This window comes from Glandiceps talaboti, chromosome 20, assembly GCF_964340395.1.
Source record: "Glandiceps talaboti chromosome 20, keGlaTala1.1, whole genome shotgun sequence".
In the NCBI taxonomy this organism is placed as follows: Eukaryota; Metazoa; Hemichordata; class Enteropneusta; family Spengelidae; genus Glandiceps; species Glandiceps talaboti.
Genome location: NC_135568.1, coordinates 11,260,697 through 11,282,377, shown reverse-complemented (window position 1 = coordinate 11,282,377; position 21,681 = coordinate 11,260,697). Strand labels below are relative to the sequence as shown.

Genomic DNA, 21,681 nt, shown 5'->3' with positions numbered 1-21,681 from the left:
TAGTAGTACCGTTTTAAATAAAGAGGGAAAATTTGGGTCAAATTGACACAGAGTCATCAAAATGGTGAGGGAACGCCAGTAGATTTCACTTAGGTACTGCATCAACCTTCAAAAACGCTGGTAGGGAACCCTGGTAAAATGACTCCAGGTAGACTTATTCCTACACTTACCTACCCCATCTCCCAAAAAACATCAGTAGAGAACCCTGGCAAAATGACTGGGGAACTCAGATAGATTTTACCTATTTACCACTCTTAACAAAAACACTGATAAGGAACCATTTTAAAATGACTAGGAAACTCAGGTAGATTTTACCTACCTAGTCATTTTACCTACTTACTACTCTTAAAAGGACAGCATTGGTAGGGAACACAACTAGAAGGCATATAGAGTACAAATAAATTTTAACTACTAATTATCACCTTCAACAAAAGAAAACCAGTAGTAAACCCTGGGGCACACAGGTAAAAATTTACTTACTCATTGGTGCTAACAAAAACATGGTATGTAACAAGAAGAACTACAGGCAGACAAAACCATGATCAGGGATTGAAATTGTCATCTTATCATGAACTTTGTATCTATCTATCTATCTTGTGAATTTATCATCCGTATCGGCCACAACTAAGTCTCCTAATAATCCTGTAAGTATAAGTTCTTATAGCGAGAATTATAATCATGAAATATCGCGATCCAAAGTCTCCCAAATCGATGTCTATGACTAAAACCAGACTTGTAATTTGTCAATACATAAATATGGAGATATGGAAATTTTTTTCAATAACAACATATGTGCTGGCAGTCTGGTTCTGTAATAAAGCACCTGTCACAACCGCACTATGTCCAAATTTGGAAAATTTACATAATTTATGGTAATGAATGCAAATTTGAGTTCTGTGGTCTCTGAGTGCATGTAATACCAGTGAATGCTTTACTTAGTGGAGTGTGTGTATCTATGGAGGGAAGTGAGTTATATTAGATCTGCAGGAGCTAGAGGAGGTCTGCAGTATTTTGTTATACACGTGCGCTGTCGGTGAATATTTTCTGTTTTTTGTGTATCAATGTTCAGTGAGTCTGAATTCCAGCCAGTTGAATAGAAAGTGGGTTACTTGCCAGCAGGTTTTTTTATTTACGTTTTTTATTCAATTATCAATGGACTCCAAAACACAACAGGATATGGATGTCGCCTCTAATGACGAGGTATGTACCTTACTTACAGATTTGCATTTTATAGATACTAATGATTATGATAGTATATAGGTACTTGATTGCATGGGAGAACAACACATTTTATAGTTCATTAGCTGTATTAGTCCGTCACAGATTCTCCAAATATTTGTACGTGTTTCAATAAAGTGAATCCAGTGAGTAAGTTTACATTGCAATTACTTAGGGTGTTTATGAAGCTGATTTAGTATCATGAAGTGTTAGTGAACTTGAGCCAGTATAGAACGAGTATTATCCGTGTAGTGTCTGTGACAACTCCACGGCAATCCCGTTATGACACTTGTCACTTTAGGAGGTCACCACAGCTCTCAATCATTTAGAACGCGTAATTTTAGTGTCGGTAAACAGGGGGGCAAAAACTGTGAGTTTGTAGTATGGGTATTTTCACTTGTCAAGTGTTTGAGATGTTCTTGGTTCACTGCTTTGAATGAGTGAGTGAAGCCGGTTTACTTTTTATAAAGAGATTAGGAATTTCAAAAGATCTTGATTTCACACAATGCAGTGTATTCAATTATCTCTGTATGGCTCTTTCAAATTGTCCTCTTGTAGTTCGTCTGCTTCGTGTCATTTTACAAATGTTTTGCTGTTTACACTAGGAGGGGAACTTTTTTGCTGTAAAGGTGAAATCCCAGAGGAAATGTTTCTCCAGTGTTTACTGTTCACGTCTGGTGTAAAACTCTTTGTTATATATACGCATGATAAAAAAGTATTACCTACATCACTACAAGACTATACAGGAGAAACATTCATTCATAACTTTCATTTACCACTAGTCCTTGTTTAATGTTCACGACAACTTCTAAAAATATTTTTAGCCAAAATTTTGTCCAATTTTTAGAACATTTTTGTAACAGATAGGATGAATGTTTTGATCATTTCTACACAGTGTGTATTCAGTTTTACAATACAAATGTCATTTTTGAGACCCAGTACTTAGAATATATATAGACTGTTTTGCATGAAAACCCCAGTCACATCATAACTTTTTCTATTTATCATGTAATAACACCAATTAGATTTTAAACCCTGGCAAACTAAGTATCCAGCAGTTATAGCCAAGCGACCTCACAATTAACAACATAGTAAATACTACTGGGTGTACATACATGTACTCATCAACTTTCTTTACATAATGTGAACAATTATGATTTTATTGAGCAATTTATGTTTGCTGTGTAAGTTTTTGACATTGAACTTGATACCTCGACATAACACTACAAGTCAATGACATCGTCACTAAATAAAATAATCATAACAAAACTGAACTGACCGTGGCAACCACAAGGTTGTCACTCATGAAAATGACAAAATTGACTGTGGTAACCATGGAAACCGTTTTCACCATGGAATTTTTGTTGTTGAAAAGTTGTATTGGATCACATTTCAGTATTTTCAATATTTGCATTTTCAATTTTTTTTCAAACTTTACTTTGTCTGGTATTGATTTTGATGGTTAAAGTACCAGGAGTTTTTTAATGAATAAATTTAGTACGGATTTTGAAGGTTGAAATTATCCGTAAATTTATCAAGATTTTTGTTGGATTGGAAAAAAATTATGCAGTCTGGATTTGATATGTGTCTTTGGTCTCTGGATTCATAGTATCAAATTAAAATTGTAAACTCACAGAGTCAAAAATATTTTTATTTTTTTTACGTGAATCCCAAATATTCAGTGATGTCTCGTCAGCATTTTCAGGGATGCACTACAATGTTTCTCCTAAGATATGTGAAAACTGATTGTAGTACCCCATGTAGAAAAATGTTTGGATGCATTTCCAAACTTATTTTTGACTCTGTGAGTAGAACTTTTTATTTGTTATTATGGATTTGATGGCTGAATACTAGTGGTAAACAATAGCAGGATAATTTAGTTATGAAATTACATGTATTAATAAGATAGATGATTTGTGTATGTCACAGCAGTTAGTTATTTTGGCATGATCTCTTGTCGTACTTACTGTACTGACTTCTAGGCATAAATTAATGTGTTTTGGAACATGGTGTGCTTTCTAACATCTGTTTTTTCTAAATGTTTTCAATGTGTGTCACTCTTTTTAGAAAGGACTAAATGAATAGTTCATTAACTACACTTTTACGTGGAGCAGTTTGACTTTATAGCGTTTAAATTTGAACGAATTGTTCATCTTACACGACATTTCATCTAAGTAGACTAAATATACTAGTAATTGTGGACGTACAATGCATCTGTCAAATGCAGCATGTAGAACAGGACGATTAAGGTTCATAAAAGTAAAAATAACTACAATTGAACAAAACTATAAAAATAAACAATGAAAATGGTGCGAATTTTTCTGTTTGGTCAATTTTTGAGACTTTGTCACTCCAAAATATTCCATGTCAGCAGAGTAATAACTGGTTATTTTTTTGTACAAATATTTTTCAAATTTTTTCAACTGATGCTAAAATTTTGACAATTTGCACTATTAGAATTCTATGTCATCTTCAGCCATAGTGACTTCATACTTTGTCCATGTTCATGCTCAATTGTGTGAATCGAAAAACGTTGTACCTCGTAGGAGCATCTAGATACTTATCTATAAAGACTTTAACAGCAAACCTTGCACAGTAGAACATCAAAATTGTAAACTGTTCACGTACTAGCAGGTAAATGTAGTCTCATGGGGATCAAATAGCCTTGTTTTGGATAAATAAGCAACTTTCAAATTGTGCTGGTTAGGTATTTCTAAATCTAATGACAAGATTGCTCGAGCAAGTAGCTATGGTCTGTTGGGTACGACAGCATACAACACTCTCTCGAGGCTGACCAAGAAAAAACTATTTGTAAGGAGAATTAGCATTCTAAATCAGCATTCCAAATCAGCTATTTGAAGAAAACATTTTTGTACACCAAAACTTTGGGAGTATTTTATTGTAAAATAGCTTTTGATAATATGCATTTTTTCTGATTTGAATAAAATTATGTCGGATAAGATGACTGAATTTTTCCAAGTTCTTTCCTGCCAAAAATAATGATACGAAAATATCCAAATTTCCTTTCTATTTTTGTCACCTCATCACTTTTAGTAATTAGCTGCACTAATAAAAGCGTACTAAAATTTTGTCATAAAAAGATCCCGTTTTAAAGACATTTGTCCAAATAAAAGTAGTTTCTGATCACTTTTTGAACAACATGAACATGCATGTCGAGTATACATCATGAATATTCATGAACTAAGTGGCACACTTCTCTGAGGGAGGTGAGAAACAAAAGTAAACATATTCTATTTTTGTGCACTGCTGTTTTCAGATGTGCGTTCGACATGTTCTGTTTGTTTGAGTTTATGGCACCATTTTCCAAATATGAAATATTTTGTCATCATTACATTAGCAGTCTGTCAACAGAACACCTGTGGATTATTATATAACGTTTTAATTACGAAAATGACGAATACTAAAAATTATCATTCATGGCACGTCAATACTTATGTTCTATGAAATTAATATTGCTATGATATCGAATTACTGATTGGAATTTTTTATATTAATCGTGTCAAATTTACACAATCGTTTATTACAACACTCTAATTCTAGTATCAATACACAGCTATTGTTAACTTTTCAGAGACTTCATCGAGTAACGTTCGTCCCGGAAATTTGTAAATGACACCTAAAATTGAAGGAGTCAGTAAATTTATAGCTTGTACTGCACTCTCCTTTCCTGTACACATCATATTGAATAAAATATGATGAAATTTATTGATGTCCCGTGAGAATTATATTGAAAATTAGACTGCCTTGTAATTTTCGTCATATGCAAGATTTATTAGGCCTTTAATATCATATTGGGTTGCACTACTTTTATTTAATCGTACTGAGTTCATTTAGATTCCGTTTTTATTATTTTTCATTCATTTCATGGATGTTTTCCTTGATTAGAATATGTGTACTTCACTGTTATGTACTATTTACCCTGTTACTTTTTCGACTGCATTGACATTTTTGTCTAATTTATCCATTTATCTGATATTTACTTTGTCAACTTAGAATATCACAGTATAATTATAAACAGCACTTGAGAAATATACCTGTTTTTGGCGGAACACTGCAAATCTTCGACTTGTAATTTGCTGATTGAATGATCTGTTTACTAGTTTTTAATACTGTGTACACTATCTTGATGTCAGTGTGTAAACAGTATGAATAAAGAGTCTAGTCAAGGTAATCATTTGTCAACAATTTGTAAGTTCCTGGGATGTGTTCATCACGAGCCAACGGAATCAATTATCACCAGATATTGTTAGCAACTGGATGTATCATTAATTAAGGGATGCCAACATCAGATCTATGGTAACAGCAGGTTTTACACTGGGCTAGCAAATTAGAAACAGTTTGTGATCATTACTGTCTAGAGTTAACATCAGGTTTATATACTTTAGGTAATTCTTGCAAACCAGAGCTGATATTGCTTCAAAATATCAATATTTTTGATGATGTGTATATGGAGAGTACATGCCATAAAAGGGTGTGGTTTACGACAATGTTGTGGGTGAGAAAACTAGAAAGGGATTCGAAGACAGGACTCAGAGTTAGACATCAGGCTTATATACTGTGGTGGGTCATTCTCGCAAACCAGAACTAATAGTTCTTTTATGACACTTCAAAATTCGATATCTTTTGACGGAGTAATTATGGACAGTACATACCGTAAAATAGGCAGTACTAGTTTATGATGATGTTGTTTGTGTGTGAGTTTGAAATCTTAGAACGGGATTGTTGAACAAGAGACCAGCCCAAATGTTAATTTAAAAGCAGACTGACACAAAACTAGCAAATCGGATTCCTGGATTCAGTATATTCTGGCATCTTATGCATGGTTTATCACCATGTCTTTCAATATCTCGTCACATCAACACCTGCAGCTGTTCAAAAGTACTCTATTTATTTACTCTATAATCTTAACCATAAAGTCAAAGTGGTATAAACCAGTATTAAGAGTAGCCCCAGGCATAACCAAACTTTAAAATGTCATAATATTTGGATAACAAAACCATGATTAGGTAACGTTTATGTATTTTATGTATTCTACACACGTCCTTATATGCATTGTCATTCACCATACCACCTCAGTATGGTCCATGTACTATTGTTTCAAGGCCACCAGACAGTTTTTATAGCAAAAAGTAAGAATGAATACCCCTAAGGAGGAGGGGGGGGGGGGGGAGGTTTATATATATATTTGAAAGTAAATTTGCTCTTATATGCAAAAATGCCTTATAATTAAAAGACCCTATGACACGAATAATGGCTTTGATGTACAACAGTGTGGCCTCTCATGAGAAGACAAATTTATTCGGGTTTTTTTGGTCAAAATGAGAAAAAAATAGGATTTCTTGTGAGTCACCACACAATATAAAACGTCAAAATTTTGGATTGAAAACTTCATAAATGCTTTTTCACTTCCTAAAAAACTTTTCCTGTAAAATAAAGATTTCCTTTAATCCCATTGTAAGGGCTAATTTTTAATCCCAGGTCAGTGTCTTGACATGTATCAAGCCAACAAATTCACGAATACAGTCACCAAAACACAACTAATTTTTAAAAATACAGTTACAATTTCTTTCCTGTATATTCATAATACCATAGTCCATTATTAAGAGATAACAAATCTGTAATATTCTCTAAAATGGCAGTTTCTTTGGTTTTCTATGAGCTCTGTGAGTGTGTTACATGGTCAAAGTCATTTAACATAATGAATGTGTTCTTTAATCCGACCTCTGTCTTTTCAAAACTGGCATTGATATGAAAAACAATCCAAATTCGGTGGGAGGAATTCCCAGCACAAAAAAAAAAAAATTTTAAAAAAAATTTAAAAAAAAAACAAAAAAAAAAACACAATCCAAATTTTTTACAACCATCTCATCAACAAACCAAAAGCGGTGTTATTTTTTGTTCAGAAACAAACGTAGCAAGTTAAGTAGACTTTACTGACTGTCTGGTGCCACTCATTGCACAGATGTTAGATTATTAAAATCAAATTTAGATCATACTTATTACTAAAGGGAATCAAAATAATTATAACTGTCTGAAACAGGATAACCTTTGACACGACCTTTGACCTTGTTTATCCTTGAATGTGTACTAAGAATAGTACAACCAGATGATGTGCAGTTTTTGTTTCTCTTAGTAAAGTATGATGGTACACAGAAACTGGGATTACCCACAATGCATTGTAATAACATACTTTCAAATGACATTGTCATTCAGAGTATATCTGCGAACCTTACATGAAAAACGGGAAATTGCTTATCAATAATGTATTAAAATGAGTAGAAAATGTATTGAATTTGAATAGGAAATAAAACCAATTTTGAAATCAGAAAATGAATCAAATTTTAATAATAGATAAATGTCTCCAGTAGATTATTTGTGAAATTTCAACTCTTGAATATTACATGTGTGTGTATGCAATATGACATGAAATTAAATATGAAATTTTAAAACCATTCCGAGAAATTATAAAGTAATTCTGGTTGAAAAATAAGACATGATTAGTTGACATTAGTTCTGATTTATTTATTAGAAGCATTTTCGAGGAAAAAAACACAAAAAGTTCATATTTCTTGTAGTATTGTGTGCGTGGGTATACGATTGTTGATTCAAGATGTGGTAGGATATATATTGCAATATGAATGTAATGCTTTTTACGGATGCTGCAATCGATGGACTCTATGCTCCCAAGGAAGTTGAAGGATAAAGTATCATTGTGCTACTATAGGTCCATGCCATATTTAGTAACGTGAAGCACAAAAACTAATGTCGGTATCATTATCATTCATAATTTAAAGATTAATATGCATATAATTTGCATATAATCATCACACCGATGCCTGACCCTATCCGCAAAAGGAACGGAGTCCGTTTATTGAGCTTGTGTGACATCATAGTATGCTTGTATATATATACAGGAGTGATTCCTAATCTATTTAATGCATTAGTCGTGTTTAGTTGAGATAAACTCTACGGAGCCATGAAGTCTGTTATCTTCATGATCTAAGAAACTTAAAATTTACACAACTTAAATTTACATACTTTGCTGGGGTCGGCTGACAGGGACATTTATAGTGGTCAACCTTATGATAAGCTAGGTGATGGACAGCTGTGATCATCTCTTTAGAAAGACTTGCAAATGTGGTGTGGTAGCTGATATAGCCTGTTCACTGCGCTGTTGAGATACATTGTTAGCTGGCCGTACCGTTTAGTCATGGTATCAACAGCGCAAGGAAATACATACAGCCAGTTAACGATGTATCTCAACAGCGTAATGAACAGGATAATGGCAGATACAAGAATTACTGATACTATAATAATATTACTGCAATCATCTCTATGGATAAACATGGACATTTTGTGATATACTAACAATTTTCTGAAACTATTTGGCTGTGATTAGCTGTTTTGAAATACATGGAAATGTGATGGTAGTATGTGAAATAGCAAATGTAGCTTTCTACTGCAACTATCAGCTGCAACCAATGATACAGTGAAATGTGGAAATGTGGTAGCTGAGTAAACGTTTACCAAGTAATTACAAAAATTATCCAGCTGTGAATGATTTTGAAACTCAGTAGTTGATTAAATGGTTGACTCAATATTTACCAAAACCATTCAGTTGAAATTTGCTCTACAGAAAGGTGCAGACTTTAGTGACTGATGAAGCAGTTTATGAAAAAAATTGACTATTTTTTTAGTCAACTGCTGCAGAGATGAATGCAGAAATTCGGTAGCTAATAAAACGATGTACTAAAATCAATAGTTTCACTGTTGGCTGTCATTGGTTCTACACAAAAGGCACAAAACCTTTATGGCTGATGAAAGTTTACTTTGGATTTTTTTAATTTTGTAGCTGTTAAAATGCTTTTACTAAAAATTTACCGACTGTATTCCAGTGACACCATCCAACACATCGTGTCAGTATATTATGAATATTTAATGTACATATGGAAAGCTGTGAGCTATTCGGTTTAATGAAGTGAGCTAATTACCGGTTACTTGTGGAACTAATGTCCATCATTAAAATCATAAATAATGTAGTTAAAATTTAATGACAAGATTTTAGAAAGTAAAAGAAAGACAATTTTATTAAAGATATATTTTGCATGACAATGATTGACAATTGATGTTATGAAGGAATAAATAACAAGTTTATTAAATCATAAATTAATGTCATATTATCGTAAGTACATGTTGGTAAAAAATGTCACTGTCGTTTATAAAAACTTGGAAATTTTTGTTGCAGACTTGTGTAATTTGTTGGAAAACAAAAACGCAAAAATAGGTGCTGAGTATATCAACTTTTAGGAGAACATAATATACCAGTCTGGTAATTAGTAAAGATCAAACTTTGAGAAGTAGTTGAAACTGTAAAATTAAAAAATTTTCTAGTGGCAAAAATATTGAGGTTTATTGCATTTTTAGTGATTTTTGGACACTTGTTTGAACCATCATTATGCACCATTCAACCAAACTGTATAGTTGGAGACCTGGTAGGATAGAGGTTGCAATGTGAATGCTTTAATCCTATGTGCTTATAGCGGCTGCAATGGATTGAATGCTCCCTTGGGATTTCATGAAGTATAAAGGGCTGTTGTGCTTTGATAGGACTGTACTGGGATAATCATTGTATAGTACTATGATCACAACATTCAAATAAATCAAAAATATGAAAATGACATTATACGAACTATGGAAAAATCAGCGTTCGTTTACATGAATAATTTGTGTGTACAAATCTCAGAGAGATAATATTGGTTTACTTGCAATATTGTTTAATGGGCAATATCAATTTGTATTGACCCCTCGGATTAATTCCACCATGAAAGGTTATATTCAAGTCATGAGGTATGTTACATTACTAGTGTATTATTAAATTGCACTTCTATCAATCCATGATTACTTCGGAAAAGTTAACATTCCGATTGCATATTCCGGTATCTCCTGTTAGTCATTGACTTTATCCGTTACTGATTTAGGATATAATGATATCGGATAGAAAAAGCTTGAAATCTTCACATTATGCAGTAACATGGTGTATATTAGATATTAGTATTGTTCCATCATATTGTAGAGTTGTTGAACATTTTGAAATTTTGAAATTCCATTGACCCGATAACGAAATATCCACAAGTAAAATAAAATAGTCAGTGTATTCCTTCACCCATCAGTTTTCATTCTTCTGGGATTTTGCAGATAACAAATTGTGTAGTAAAGTGGATACAGTTCTCATTATGCAAATTACTCCACAACTGGTGGATATGTGTCTGTCACTTTCACAAGCTGGGTTTATCAGCTTTTCTACTAGAGTGAAAATACTTAACGGTTATAAACTTTGGATAAACTATTCCTGGTGTAATAGTAATGATGATACAGTCCTTTTGTGTTTATGTTATTGTGTGTGTGGGGGGGGGGGGGTGCAGACAGATGTGTACAGCACAAGTTCAAGTCATCATCCCATGTATAATACAAAAAGCAATCCTATTGTTAGGGATATTTAGTGACAATCATCTGGTCAATTACCTTTATTTTGATACTGTGAAGGTATTCCTAAAGCATGAAGATGTTTCCAAAATGACCTATTTTGGCATCACATACAAATGTACCTGTATGCCATTTTAACCCCACACCCACCCAACCTCCTAGCCAGATATTATGCCAGGATTGAATTTTATCAACTGGAAATGAAGGTTTTCAATAATGATTTTCCGTAATTTTTATTGGTAATGGGTATGAGGTTTTGTGAACAAGCTTTCACATCGTAAAGTTTGGAGAGATTTATGAACTTAGAATTTGAGGGAAATGAGTCCCATAGGTATATTCTACCTTGTAAGAACAGAATATTTATAATCTGAAAGTATAAGGCATTGTGCATAGTGATTATGTATTCAAAACAGCTGCTGTATATCAGAGTTGTATTTCAAAACATTAAGTAATATTTCAGTTGAAAACTCCATTTAATACATGATATAACTGTACAGGGATAACTTCATCTTCTAATCCTGGAGTCCCGGGAGAATCGTTCATGTCACTGGATCAATGATGGATCGGTCTTCGGTAACTGATTCGATTTGTGACTACTTGATACATTGTGTACGCCTGAGTTAATCCCGATATAGTCACAGGTCATAGTGTCTTCTACGCCTACCAGCAGGTTCCATCTTATATTAGTCACGGGGGACCACTTCTGAATTTAATAAATACCAAATATGTCATAAAATTCTGCACGATGGACATAATTTCTACACCACTGTCCATCTGAACTGGCCGTCCAATTACGGTATCTTTACATTTTGATAGAATTTACGATAACTGTTTCCAGAGAATGAATTTTAGGACTTCGAATATTTTGAATTTGTATGCTTAACCTTACAGTTTGCTTAGAATTTATGAGAGGGTTCTGTGAACTTTCCTGTGTAAATCACGACATACATTTTTACACAAGTGTAATTTCTATTCTACATTTAACTTTGGAGATTTTGAACACCTGGGTTCCACAATTCATCGTTAGATTTGCAACTGTAATATTGCCCATGTTGTGGTTTCACTGTCTCAAGTAAACATGGTTATTTGAATATTACATATATATTTGACAAATTACATAACATTATATTAATGTACACCATAAAATATTGTATGAGTCTCAGAGTAGATTAGATGCATGTACTCAGGCAGACGAGTAATTTTTGAATAAGTACATAAATAAGTAAAAAAATAATCCCCATTTCTGATTTGATTCAATTAAAGAACTTTACCCAACACTTCAGTCTCAATAAAATCCGAACAATTATAATAGAATGTATGAAATATGTCTTTCAAAAAAATTATATGATTTGTGAATTTTTGTACGACAATATTTTGTTTCCCTCTTTCAGTTATATTATGTATGTTGGTGGCAGTAAATAAATAAAACAGTAAACAGTGATGGTGAAACAACTTTGCTCGTAAATTAACAACTTTGGGGCTTTATGACTGAATTCTTGATCTTGATGACAGGCACATATCCAACAGTTGTGAGGTAATTTGCATAATGATTAATGACAGTGGTAAGCTCACATGTTGTCATTAATTTAACTCTCCCAGATGTCTGTTTCATTTCTGTAAAGGCATATTAAATGTGAATGTGAAACAGATGGAAATACGGTACACTGCAATAAAATAATCATTATTTCAAAGAAAGTATGACAAAAGTCATAAAACATGTTTTAGTCATTAAGTGTGATGTCAAGAGTTCACTTGAACTGGTAATGTTAGCAGACAATGTTATCGTTACCATGACAACACTGGGTTTATAAATGAACTAAAGGCAACCATACATGTAGAAGAATCAAGTGGTGAAAAGTCAAGTATGATAATTTTGATTATGAAATGTCAGTTTTCATTTGAGATTACAGAAATACAATTTACTGAGGTCTGACAGGTTACAACATTAGCGTAATGTACTGTATACGCCACGGAAATCAAACTTTTAAACTGGTTTATTGTTACTTTTTGCAAGAATTTAAAAGAAATCAGGGGTCCTCACACAATTTGTTGAAATATAGGTCGAATTTATATCACAATTAAGACATCTTTAGTATCCAATATGGCTGCCATCCAATGTGGCTGCCAAATACAAAGGGAAAATACAAGATTGTCAATTACAAGATGATAAAGCACAAATTTATTTTAATATTTGGAAAGTACTAGGAAAGAGCTTCATCTGGAAATGTTTCAAGACATTTTAAAAACTTGGTCTCAATAATGATTTGATATATTTTGTAAATAACATTATATATGGTGTTGAATATTAAAGACCAAAATTCCTGCTGTTATGTTAGAATGTACCTTAGGATGAAATTCCCCTGAAAATTTAAGGTCTTTAGTTCTCTCCAAACTTTGCCACAAGAAGCTTGTTCCCGGTCCATTTGAACTAATAAAGAAAATCATCAAACGTGTATTTTCCCATAGAGTTAACACAGTGTTCAGCAGCCATATTGGATTGTAAAACGACTCATTTTTTTAGCCCGCAGATTTTTTTGTTTTGATTTTAACGGAGAATAGATCAGAATTTTCTTGAACAAAGTTATTGCAAAAGTTAAAGCATTTACTTCTAATCGAACTGTTGGACTCTTCGTATGCATGATTCAGGTTTCTAAATTTAGTTACAAAATATCTCCTTTGAGCATGATACATTGGTACTTGATATTTTGATAAGCGATGCTCTGCTGTGCTCTAACAGATAAGACAGTATTACATTTCCCGCTATGTTTTGGATTTCAAAAATAATAACACTTGATTGTATATAATAATGTATTACCCAGTATGATTTCTTATTTATAGCTAAGTATTGAATTTCTTTGAAAATTGCACCATGTGAATATTTTCCACAGATGAACATTTTCCTTCCCCAGTATTCACTTTCATTAATTTATTTTATTTTACACATTTAAAGATCAAAAAAAGTAATTTCAAAGGTTCAAAGATGACAAGGATATCTTTTGCATTATGCACTACTTTTTTTTACCAACTTCCCCCTCTCCCCCACTACAAACCTCCCTCCCTCCCTCCTTTCTTCCAAAGAAAATTTAGGATATTTATAAAATTCACATACACATATACTGCCCTCGGTATTTTTATCACCACCTTCGCAATTCCACCAAAGAAATTTTTCTCTAAAAGTGATAAAATAATCTGACGTAGGTCAAAATATTATGAATTACTTTGAGTCATACAATCAGATGTGATTTGAGAAAAAAAGTTGTGCATTTTTCCAGGTTTGGGAATATTTCCACAACAGTGTAACATATTCATATGAACTGTTGTCAACTCTAATTTGCCATTTATGTGTTTTCAATTATTGTAGTATTACTATTATGTTACAACATTGCAGGACATTTTGTTGAACAGAAATATCTAAAATTGTAGTATTAATTTCTAGGACCTCAAGGTGTTTCCTTGTACCAGAAGAGTTGCATTAGTGTCTGAAATATGGTAGACTTTCCACCCTTTTACGATGACATTTGTCACAAAATAATTACTTAAGATTATTTTGTGTCAAACTTTGGCCAGTAATGAAAGTACAGTCAATTTGGTCCAAAAGAATGATAAAAATAGGGAAAATTCTGTAAGATAAAAAAAATAAGGAAAGGAAAGATAGAGAAAGTTTTGTTAAAAATTACCTGAAATTTAATAAATGTGAAAAATCCTGTCAAGTGTGGCCCAAATAATTAGAAAATAGCTTAAAATGCTATAAACGTTGGAAATGTTGGTAAAATTTGGTAAAAGTTTGGTAAAATGTGGCCGAAATGTGGCCCAAATAATAAAATTGTAAAAATGGGAAAATTTATGTGAGAAAGAAACATAAAAAGGTTGCCAGAGATTTAATAAATATGAAAGGATTGTCAATAGTGGTCCAAATGATTAAAACACTAAAAAGTGTAGAAATGTTCATAAATTTTTGGTGAGAAAGTAACACAAAATGTTATCTGAAATGTGAAAATGCTGTCAATTGTGATCTAAGATTATTACAAAAATAACACTAAAAGCACTAAAAAGTGGGACATTTTTTGTAAAAATTTTGAAGAAAAGGTATGTTGATACAACAAATCCGCTGAAATGTCTGTCAATCCTTTCAACATTTCTCAGTTGACATCAATTATCTGTGTTTACTTTTTCAGATTGTCTTTGCTTACTTAACAAAGTAAATGGCCAAGCAGCAGTAATTTCATTAGCCATACAATGATATAGGAAATTATTTTACTTTTAGCTTCAGGATAAATCGGAAATACATAATAAAGAGAGAGAGTATAATTTATCATTAAGGACTTCAGTTACTACAGCAGATCCTTGAATTTCTACTACCCGTGTTATCACATTTGTGTCAGATTTCTAGTTCATGAACCAGTGACACAAATAAAATTAGGCAAAAATGTAGAATTCTGACCTGTCGTCCTGTGGAGTTAGCGATAACTTGTTAAATTTTAGCAATCACATATAGCCAGTATAATATTCTGGCATCTTGTTACAAAAAGTTGGACTCAAGCAGACGAGTATTTTTTTTGAATAAGGTTTAATAATAATAATAATAAGGGCAAGCTGAAAAGAGTTCACTTATGACATTTTCATGACATGGCTAAAAATTAAAACGTTTATTTATTTGTAAAAAGTCCTGTAGTATATTATATAAACTGACCTGAATGTCAATCTGAAAATTACTTTTCAAGTTCCATAAATAGATGGTTGTATGGAAGAGTACCACTTGATTTCATTAAATATTGATAAATTTTATATATACGGTACTTATACTGGTAGGCAGAATTTCCATAACCTTGCACGCTGTTTATATTCAAATTGAAGTGTAAAAGCATTGTTTAAGTATATACTGCCATTCACTGTAAACAAACAATGCTTTATTTGATGTTTCAATTAGTATATGTCATGCAGTAAATTTCCCATGGTTTAAAAACCCTGCTAACAGGAAGATGGAGGGTGGGGGTGGGGGGGGGGGGGGGGGTATCATGGAAAGAAAAACCAGCATGAATTTTGTACTGTAATTTTAATTAGGGATCTTGAGGAAGGAAATTTATAAAAAATTTGCAATTATTTCCATAAATATACCTTGTACAATAATTTTGGTGACAAAATCCAAGTAACAGAAGTAGGAATACTTTGTACCACAATATTGGTCAGGAACCATGGAAACAGAATGGAGAAATTTGGTGAAAACATTGACAGATATCCACACCTTTTACCATAATATTTTAAAATTGCAGTGCACATTTTCAACACAAGGCTGAAATTAATGACAACCTCAAAATAAGATATTTAAAAAAAAAAATGTCATTGCAAAGTTAAAAATCAATGGTTCTGTTTTGATCTGACCTTAGGTAAGGTTTAAAAGTTCACTCTTCAACTGAAGAGAAACTGATTTGTTGAATCAACCAATCTGAGTTGACATTTTCTATTAAAAATATACATCAAACAATAAGTAAAATCAAAATATAGATTTTCTCAACGGCTGTGTATGCAGTAATGACATTGCTAGTCCAATATTTGTTGAAGACTATTTTTAAACTGATTTGAGCCATTGTTCGTGAAATCCATCAAGAAATTTAGAAATTTACCTCCACAGACATGAAGGCATTAATAAACTTCTTGAAATACATTGGTTTATATGCAAATTGTCGTAGTTACAAAAATCAATTCCTGACTAATCTATTGAGTGAGATTGCCTGTTGTGTGTAGTAGTTGCTGACAAAACTGCTGGAACAAAAGTAATCTACGCGACCAGATATTTGAACGGAAAGGAAAAAAAAGTGAAAATGTTATATTTCCAACTGCTTGCCTTTTTATTTAGCCAAATTGTAATGAATGTCGTGGTAATAAGGAGATGATGGGGTTGTTCCTGTGAGAGTTGTTCTGTTTTCTCCCAGAATTTTGACTTGTAATTGAATTATGATTATTATACAAAATCTTAAAAATTAAAATTTTGCATAAATTTATTGGTAATGTTTTCAGTGAAGAAACCCAATCAATGAAAAAATTTAGGATAATTCCAAACTAATGAATATGGTGATATGTGTATCAGAATTAAGCCTGCAACCAGTATCGATGTAATTTTGTATAGCTGAAGAAAGAGCTAGTAATTTGGTTTTGCTCAGTCACACTAATACAGGGTCAGCATCATGCTTACACCAAGTTGGAACGATAAACACCTCACCAGCATGTGCTAACAACTGAAAGGCTTAATGCCTGCACCAGGCCAATGTTAATGCCAGGCTAGCTCAGTGCTAACACTTCGTTGGCACTAACACCTCACTAGTATGTGTTAGTAGCTGGAAAGGTTATGCCTGTAACAGCTAGCTGGCCATTGTTAACACCCGGCTAGCTCCTCAGTGCTAACACTAGGCTGGCACTAACATTTGACCAGCATGTGTTAACAACTGGAAGGGTCAATGCCTGCACTAACCAAATATTAACAACACGCTGGCTTAGTGTTAGCATCAGGCTGGAACTAACACCTCACCAGCGTGTGTTAGAACTAGGACGGGTATAGTGTTAACGTGAGGTTGTCATTTATATCTTACTAACATACATTAGCAACTGGATAGCTAAGTGCTAACACTGGACTGGTGCCAACATCATGTGTTATCAACTGGAACACTTAAATGCCAGCACTAGTCATCATAATTGCAACACAGTTCTTAACACGATAAGACTGCTACCGGACTTGGAAGTAGTAAATGAATTCTTGAACTGTATATGCTACTCGTAGAGATTGGCAGTCATAATTTGATACAATATCTCGATATAAAACCAACAGAACTGGTCAAGCTTACTTTCCAACCCAAAACACCTCACAATTACCGTCAACATTTAGTGTGTCGGCAATCTTCATTACAGTGGAAAGTTTTTGTAGAATGAAATAAATAAAGAAAAGAAACTGAGTACGAGATGACGGGATGCTTATATACTGGTAATCAAAATTCAGTACATGCCATTGCATATCTATCTTTCTTGTTTGGTATTTCATTTCATCTTTTATGGCTTCTAAATGTCCAATCTAATCTGCTCCTTAATTACAAGTAAAACCAGCCTAAATACTGCCCATTAGTAGGTTTGTAATTTATTAATTTAGATAAACCATTTCCTGCGTCAAACTATAAAACTACCCTCGAAAAAATAATTGTACTTTATCTTTGTCATTTTGAGACATGTTATCTCGTGCATCAGACCATTCTTGAAGTTCTTGCACTATTAAAACAAAATTAAGCGGGCAGAGATTGATTATTTCTTATCACCGTAATCTTACATAGAGTAACCTGACATACTTCTGAGATTTGTGGCGTTGGTGCCAATGGAGCTTTTCAAATCATAGCGCCCTCTAGTGTTGTAGCTAGTTGTAGCTTATGGGGTCGAAGGTCAGGGTTGCAAAATACTCCAATGGACTCTCCACTATAACAGTCAGGAATACAATATTGAGGACCTGGGTCTTGACGTATATTCACTTATCCCCAGCATTTATCGCCAATAGAGGGAGCACTTTCTTTGAAGGGTCCGTTTTGTTTCAAAATAAAGGGAGAGAAATTTTCGTGAAGTTATTTAGGTCTGACAGGAGAAATTGAAATGTTGCCACGTAATTTTGTCTGAAAATAGCTTTGTGCACCTCTTCTCCCTGAATTGGTAATTAATGTGATGGCAGTGTGTTGCTAATTGCCCATTTGAGAATACTAAAGATTGATTGATCGATGATAATAGTGATAGTAGTAGCGTCCACGAGAAGTAACATGAGGTGTAACAAAAAAAGTACATTAACTGTATGTCAATTAAAGGTCAACTGGAAGCTTCGTGTATGATGTGAAGTCTAGTGGTGAACAATTTCAAAACTTTGGGTGAATACCATCAAGAATTCTTTCGTTTATTTTTAGAAAGAGATGGGAGGTCTTGCTAGTTGTACAAAGTCTTTCTTTAGATGGTGAAGTAGTTGACCTGCTTCAGTTACACTGACAGATACTAGAAAGTTACTAACTAGATTGAATTAATAATGTATGAGCTGTCGGCCATGTTTTGAAATATAAAACTGTGAAACCTGAAGACTTTTGGAAATTTTTTTCGAATCAAATATTGTTTTTATCAAAATTTTGCTATCAGTCTATTTCTTAGAATTATTAAAATGATTTCAGTCTAAAATAGTGTTGAATTTTGAGAAATATTTACAAAAAAAAAAATGAAAATAATTTTTGAGGGAACAACAAATTACAGTCTAAAATTTTGACTTTAATTGATACTAATGGATTACTTCTATGATTTTATTCTAAAATTAACTCAATTTGGGACAAAAATTTACAAAAAACCTCCATGAATTCAGCTTAGCAATTTTGACTTGACAGGAACGACAGATTTCTGTCTTGCAATGGCTGTAGGCCAAAATTTTGATATTAATTGAATTTCATAATTTAGTACTGTGGCTATGATTTCAGCCAAAAATAAAACTGATAGGTGCCAAAATATAATTTAAAAAGTGAATTTTTAATGTGAAAAAAATGAATTTTTAATGTGAACACAAGTTGATACCAATAATATATTTTGTGATCGCGTGTACACAATTATTTAGATCATCAAAGTGCTAAAAAGCTGTAGGAAAGTATATTTGAGTTATGCATATGCAGTTTTGTTGTAATTTACAATTATATTGACACCTAGTGGGTGTCCATGGCAACCAAATATCATGCCAGACATTGCCTACCTGAATTAACAAGAAACTTTGTGTATTTAATGATTTTAGCTTGACTACCGATATTTTGATTTAATTAGTAATCGACAAAATGTCAACCACTGTGTTGACCATTATTTGTGTCCATTCAGACAAATCACTGTCTCACCAGGTGAACTTTGTAGCCATTATTCTTAAATAATTTCACTTGCTGCGTTAACATGCATGCACAGTTAAAAGACACCACTTTGTGAATGATAATGAACTAAAAATAGATATATTTGGTTCGAACTATAGTACGTACGTCATTGTATATTGTAATGTGAAGATCACAGCAGCCATGATGGATTTGTCAGCCCATAGTCTATATTTGAATGTAATTACTTCTGAAGTCGAAAAGTAATCAGTGGATTACATCAAGTATTCTTCTTTTTTTTTAAAGTTCATGTAGTCATTTCTCTGTCTTGAATACAAAGTGAATTTGATGTAATGTATTATCCCATCAAACAAGCAAGTGCCTACAATGTGAACAGAATTTAAAATAGTGAAAACTGTTGCAGATAATATTTTCTGAATTACTCAACATTTTTTTTGGAACTTATGAAACACCATACAACAAAAAACATGTACCGGTATTAAGTAACTGTCTTGTATCTATGGAAAAGAAAAAACCCCCACTTATTTGTAAGAGAAATAATTGAATTAGTGTTTACAAAAATGATTACGTATCAAGATATGGTTACCATGGTAACTCATCAACATTCATGTATTGTACTTAATGAAATGATTAGGTCATCATCCATAGGATAGTTTTTTTATGAAATACATAATATGAACTACAGAGGGCGCATGTCAGGTCAAAGGTCAAGAATTTTAAGACCAATTCTGTATCTTTAAAGTGGCCATATGGATGAGAATTGGGTATTTATTTTGGATTTTTAATTTATAAAGCAATTTTATCATAGTTTCCTACTTGAAAAATCAATGCGAAACAACATATACCAAGTCCTTGTTTGTAACTCAATACATTGCAGAAGACTGATAAAGTGTGTAAAGTGTTTGTTATTGTACATACAATAACAAACTTTCTTACACATTTTTTAGCTTTTTCCAATGTATTGAATTACAAACACAGACTTGGTCTATGTTGTTTTGCATTGATTTTTCAAGTAGGAAACTATGATAAAATTGTTTATAAATCCAAAATCCAAAATAAATATCGAATTCTCATCCATATGGCCACTTTAACAGACTAGTGAAAAATAGTTACGGTAGGTATGGTAGAAAAAATAGGACCTTGTGGAAATCATTCTGAAAATGTTTAAATTTTGATTAATGTATTGATTTGATTTCTAGCAGTATAAAAGAAGCAGACCTTTTTTTTACCGATTGATTTTTCTTACTTGTATCTTTATCATCACATCACCTTATTAATGAAATATTTAAACAGCTTTACTCTGGTCTTGTCATCATTATGTACTCAAATTATTTTCCTACAATAGAGGTTACAGTCATAAAAAGTTATGTATGTCAGACAAACAGACATACATACATACATACATACATACATACATACATACATACATACATACATACATACATACATCCATCCATCCATCCATCCATCCATCCATCCATACAGACAGACAGACAGACAGACAGACAGACAGACAGACAGACAGACAGACAGACAGACATACATACATACATACATACATACATACATACATACATACATACATACATACATACATACATACATACATACATACATACATACACACACACACACACACACACACACATACATACATACATACATACACACACACACATACCCACCCATCCACCCACCCACCCACCCACCCATACATACATACATACATACATACATACATACATACATACATACATACATACATACATACATACATACACAGACAGACAGAAAGACAGAGACAGACAGGCAAGCAGGCATACATACATACATACATACATACATACATACATACATACATACATACATACATACATACATACATACATACATACATACATACATACATACAAAAAGACATATCAGTTACTTGGATAAAAAAAGAAAATATCTTCCAAATGTTACAACTTTATCTTGTCGTTAATAGAAGACAGTTTATTACCCTGGAAACCTATAGCGATAGATTTTGGATTTTGTCAGTCTGAAACTGCATCGCCTCATTGTGACAACTCATTACTGTAGAGTTTTGTTG

General features: G+C 32.8%; 1 protein-coding gene across 5 annotated transcripts in view; it reads left to right on the top strand.

Moving 5' to 3' along the window:
* The window catches only part of LOC144450724 (inactive dipeptidyl peptidase 10-like), a 242,786-nt gene that overhangs the window by 85,198 nt on the left and 135,907 nt on the right, over positions 1-21,681 (top strand). For 2 of the 5 annotated variants that reach the window (XM_078141408.1, XM_078141407.1), the window contains exon 1: positions 961-1,200. The exons of 2 other annotated variants lie outside the window; for them this stretch is intronic. In XM_078141408.1, the coding sequence (XP_077997534.1) occupies positions 1,153-1,200 (48 nt within the window). In that variant the 5' untranslated portion in view covers positions 961-1,152. Of the gene's footprint in view, positions 1-960; positions 1,201-21,681 lie in introns of those variants that run through there. One more of the 5 variants, XM_078141410.1, reaches the window with a different exon arrangement.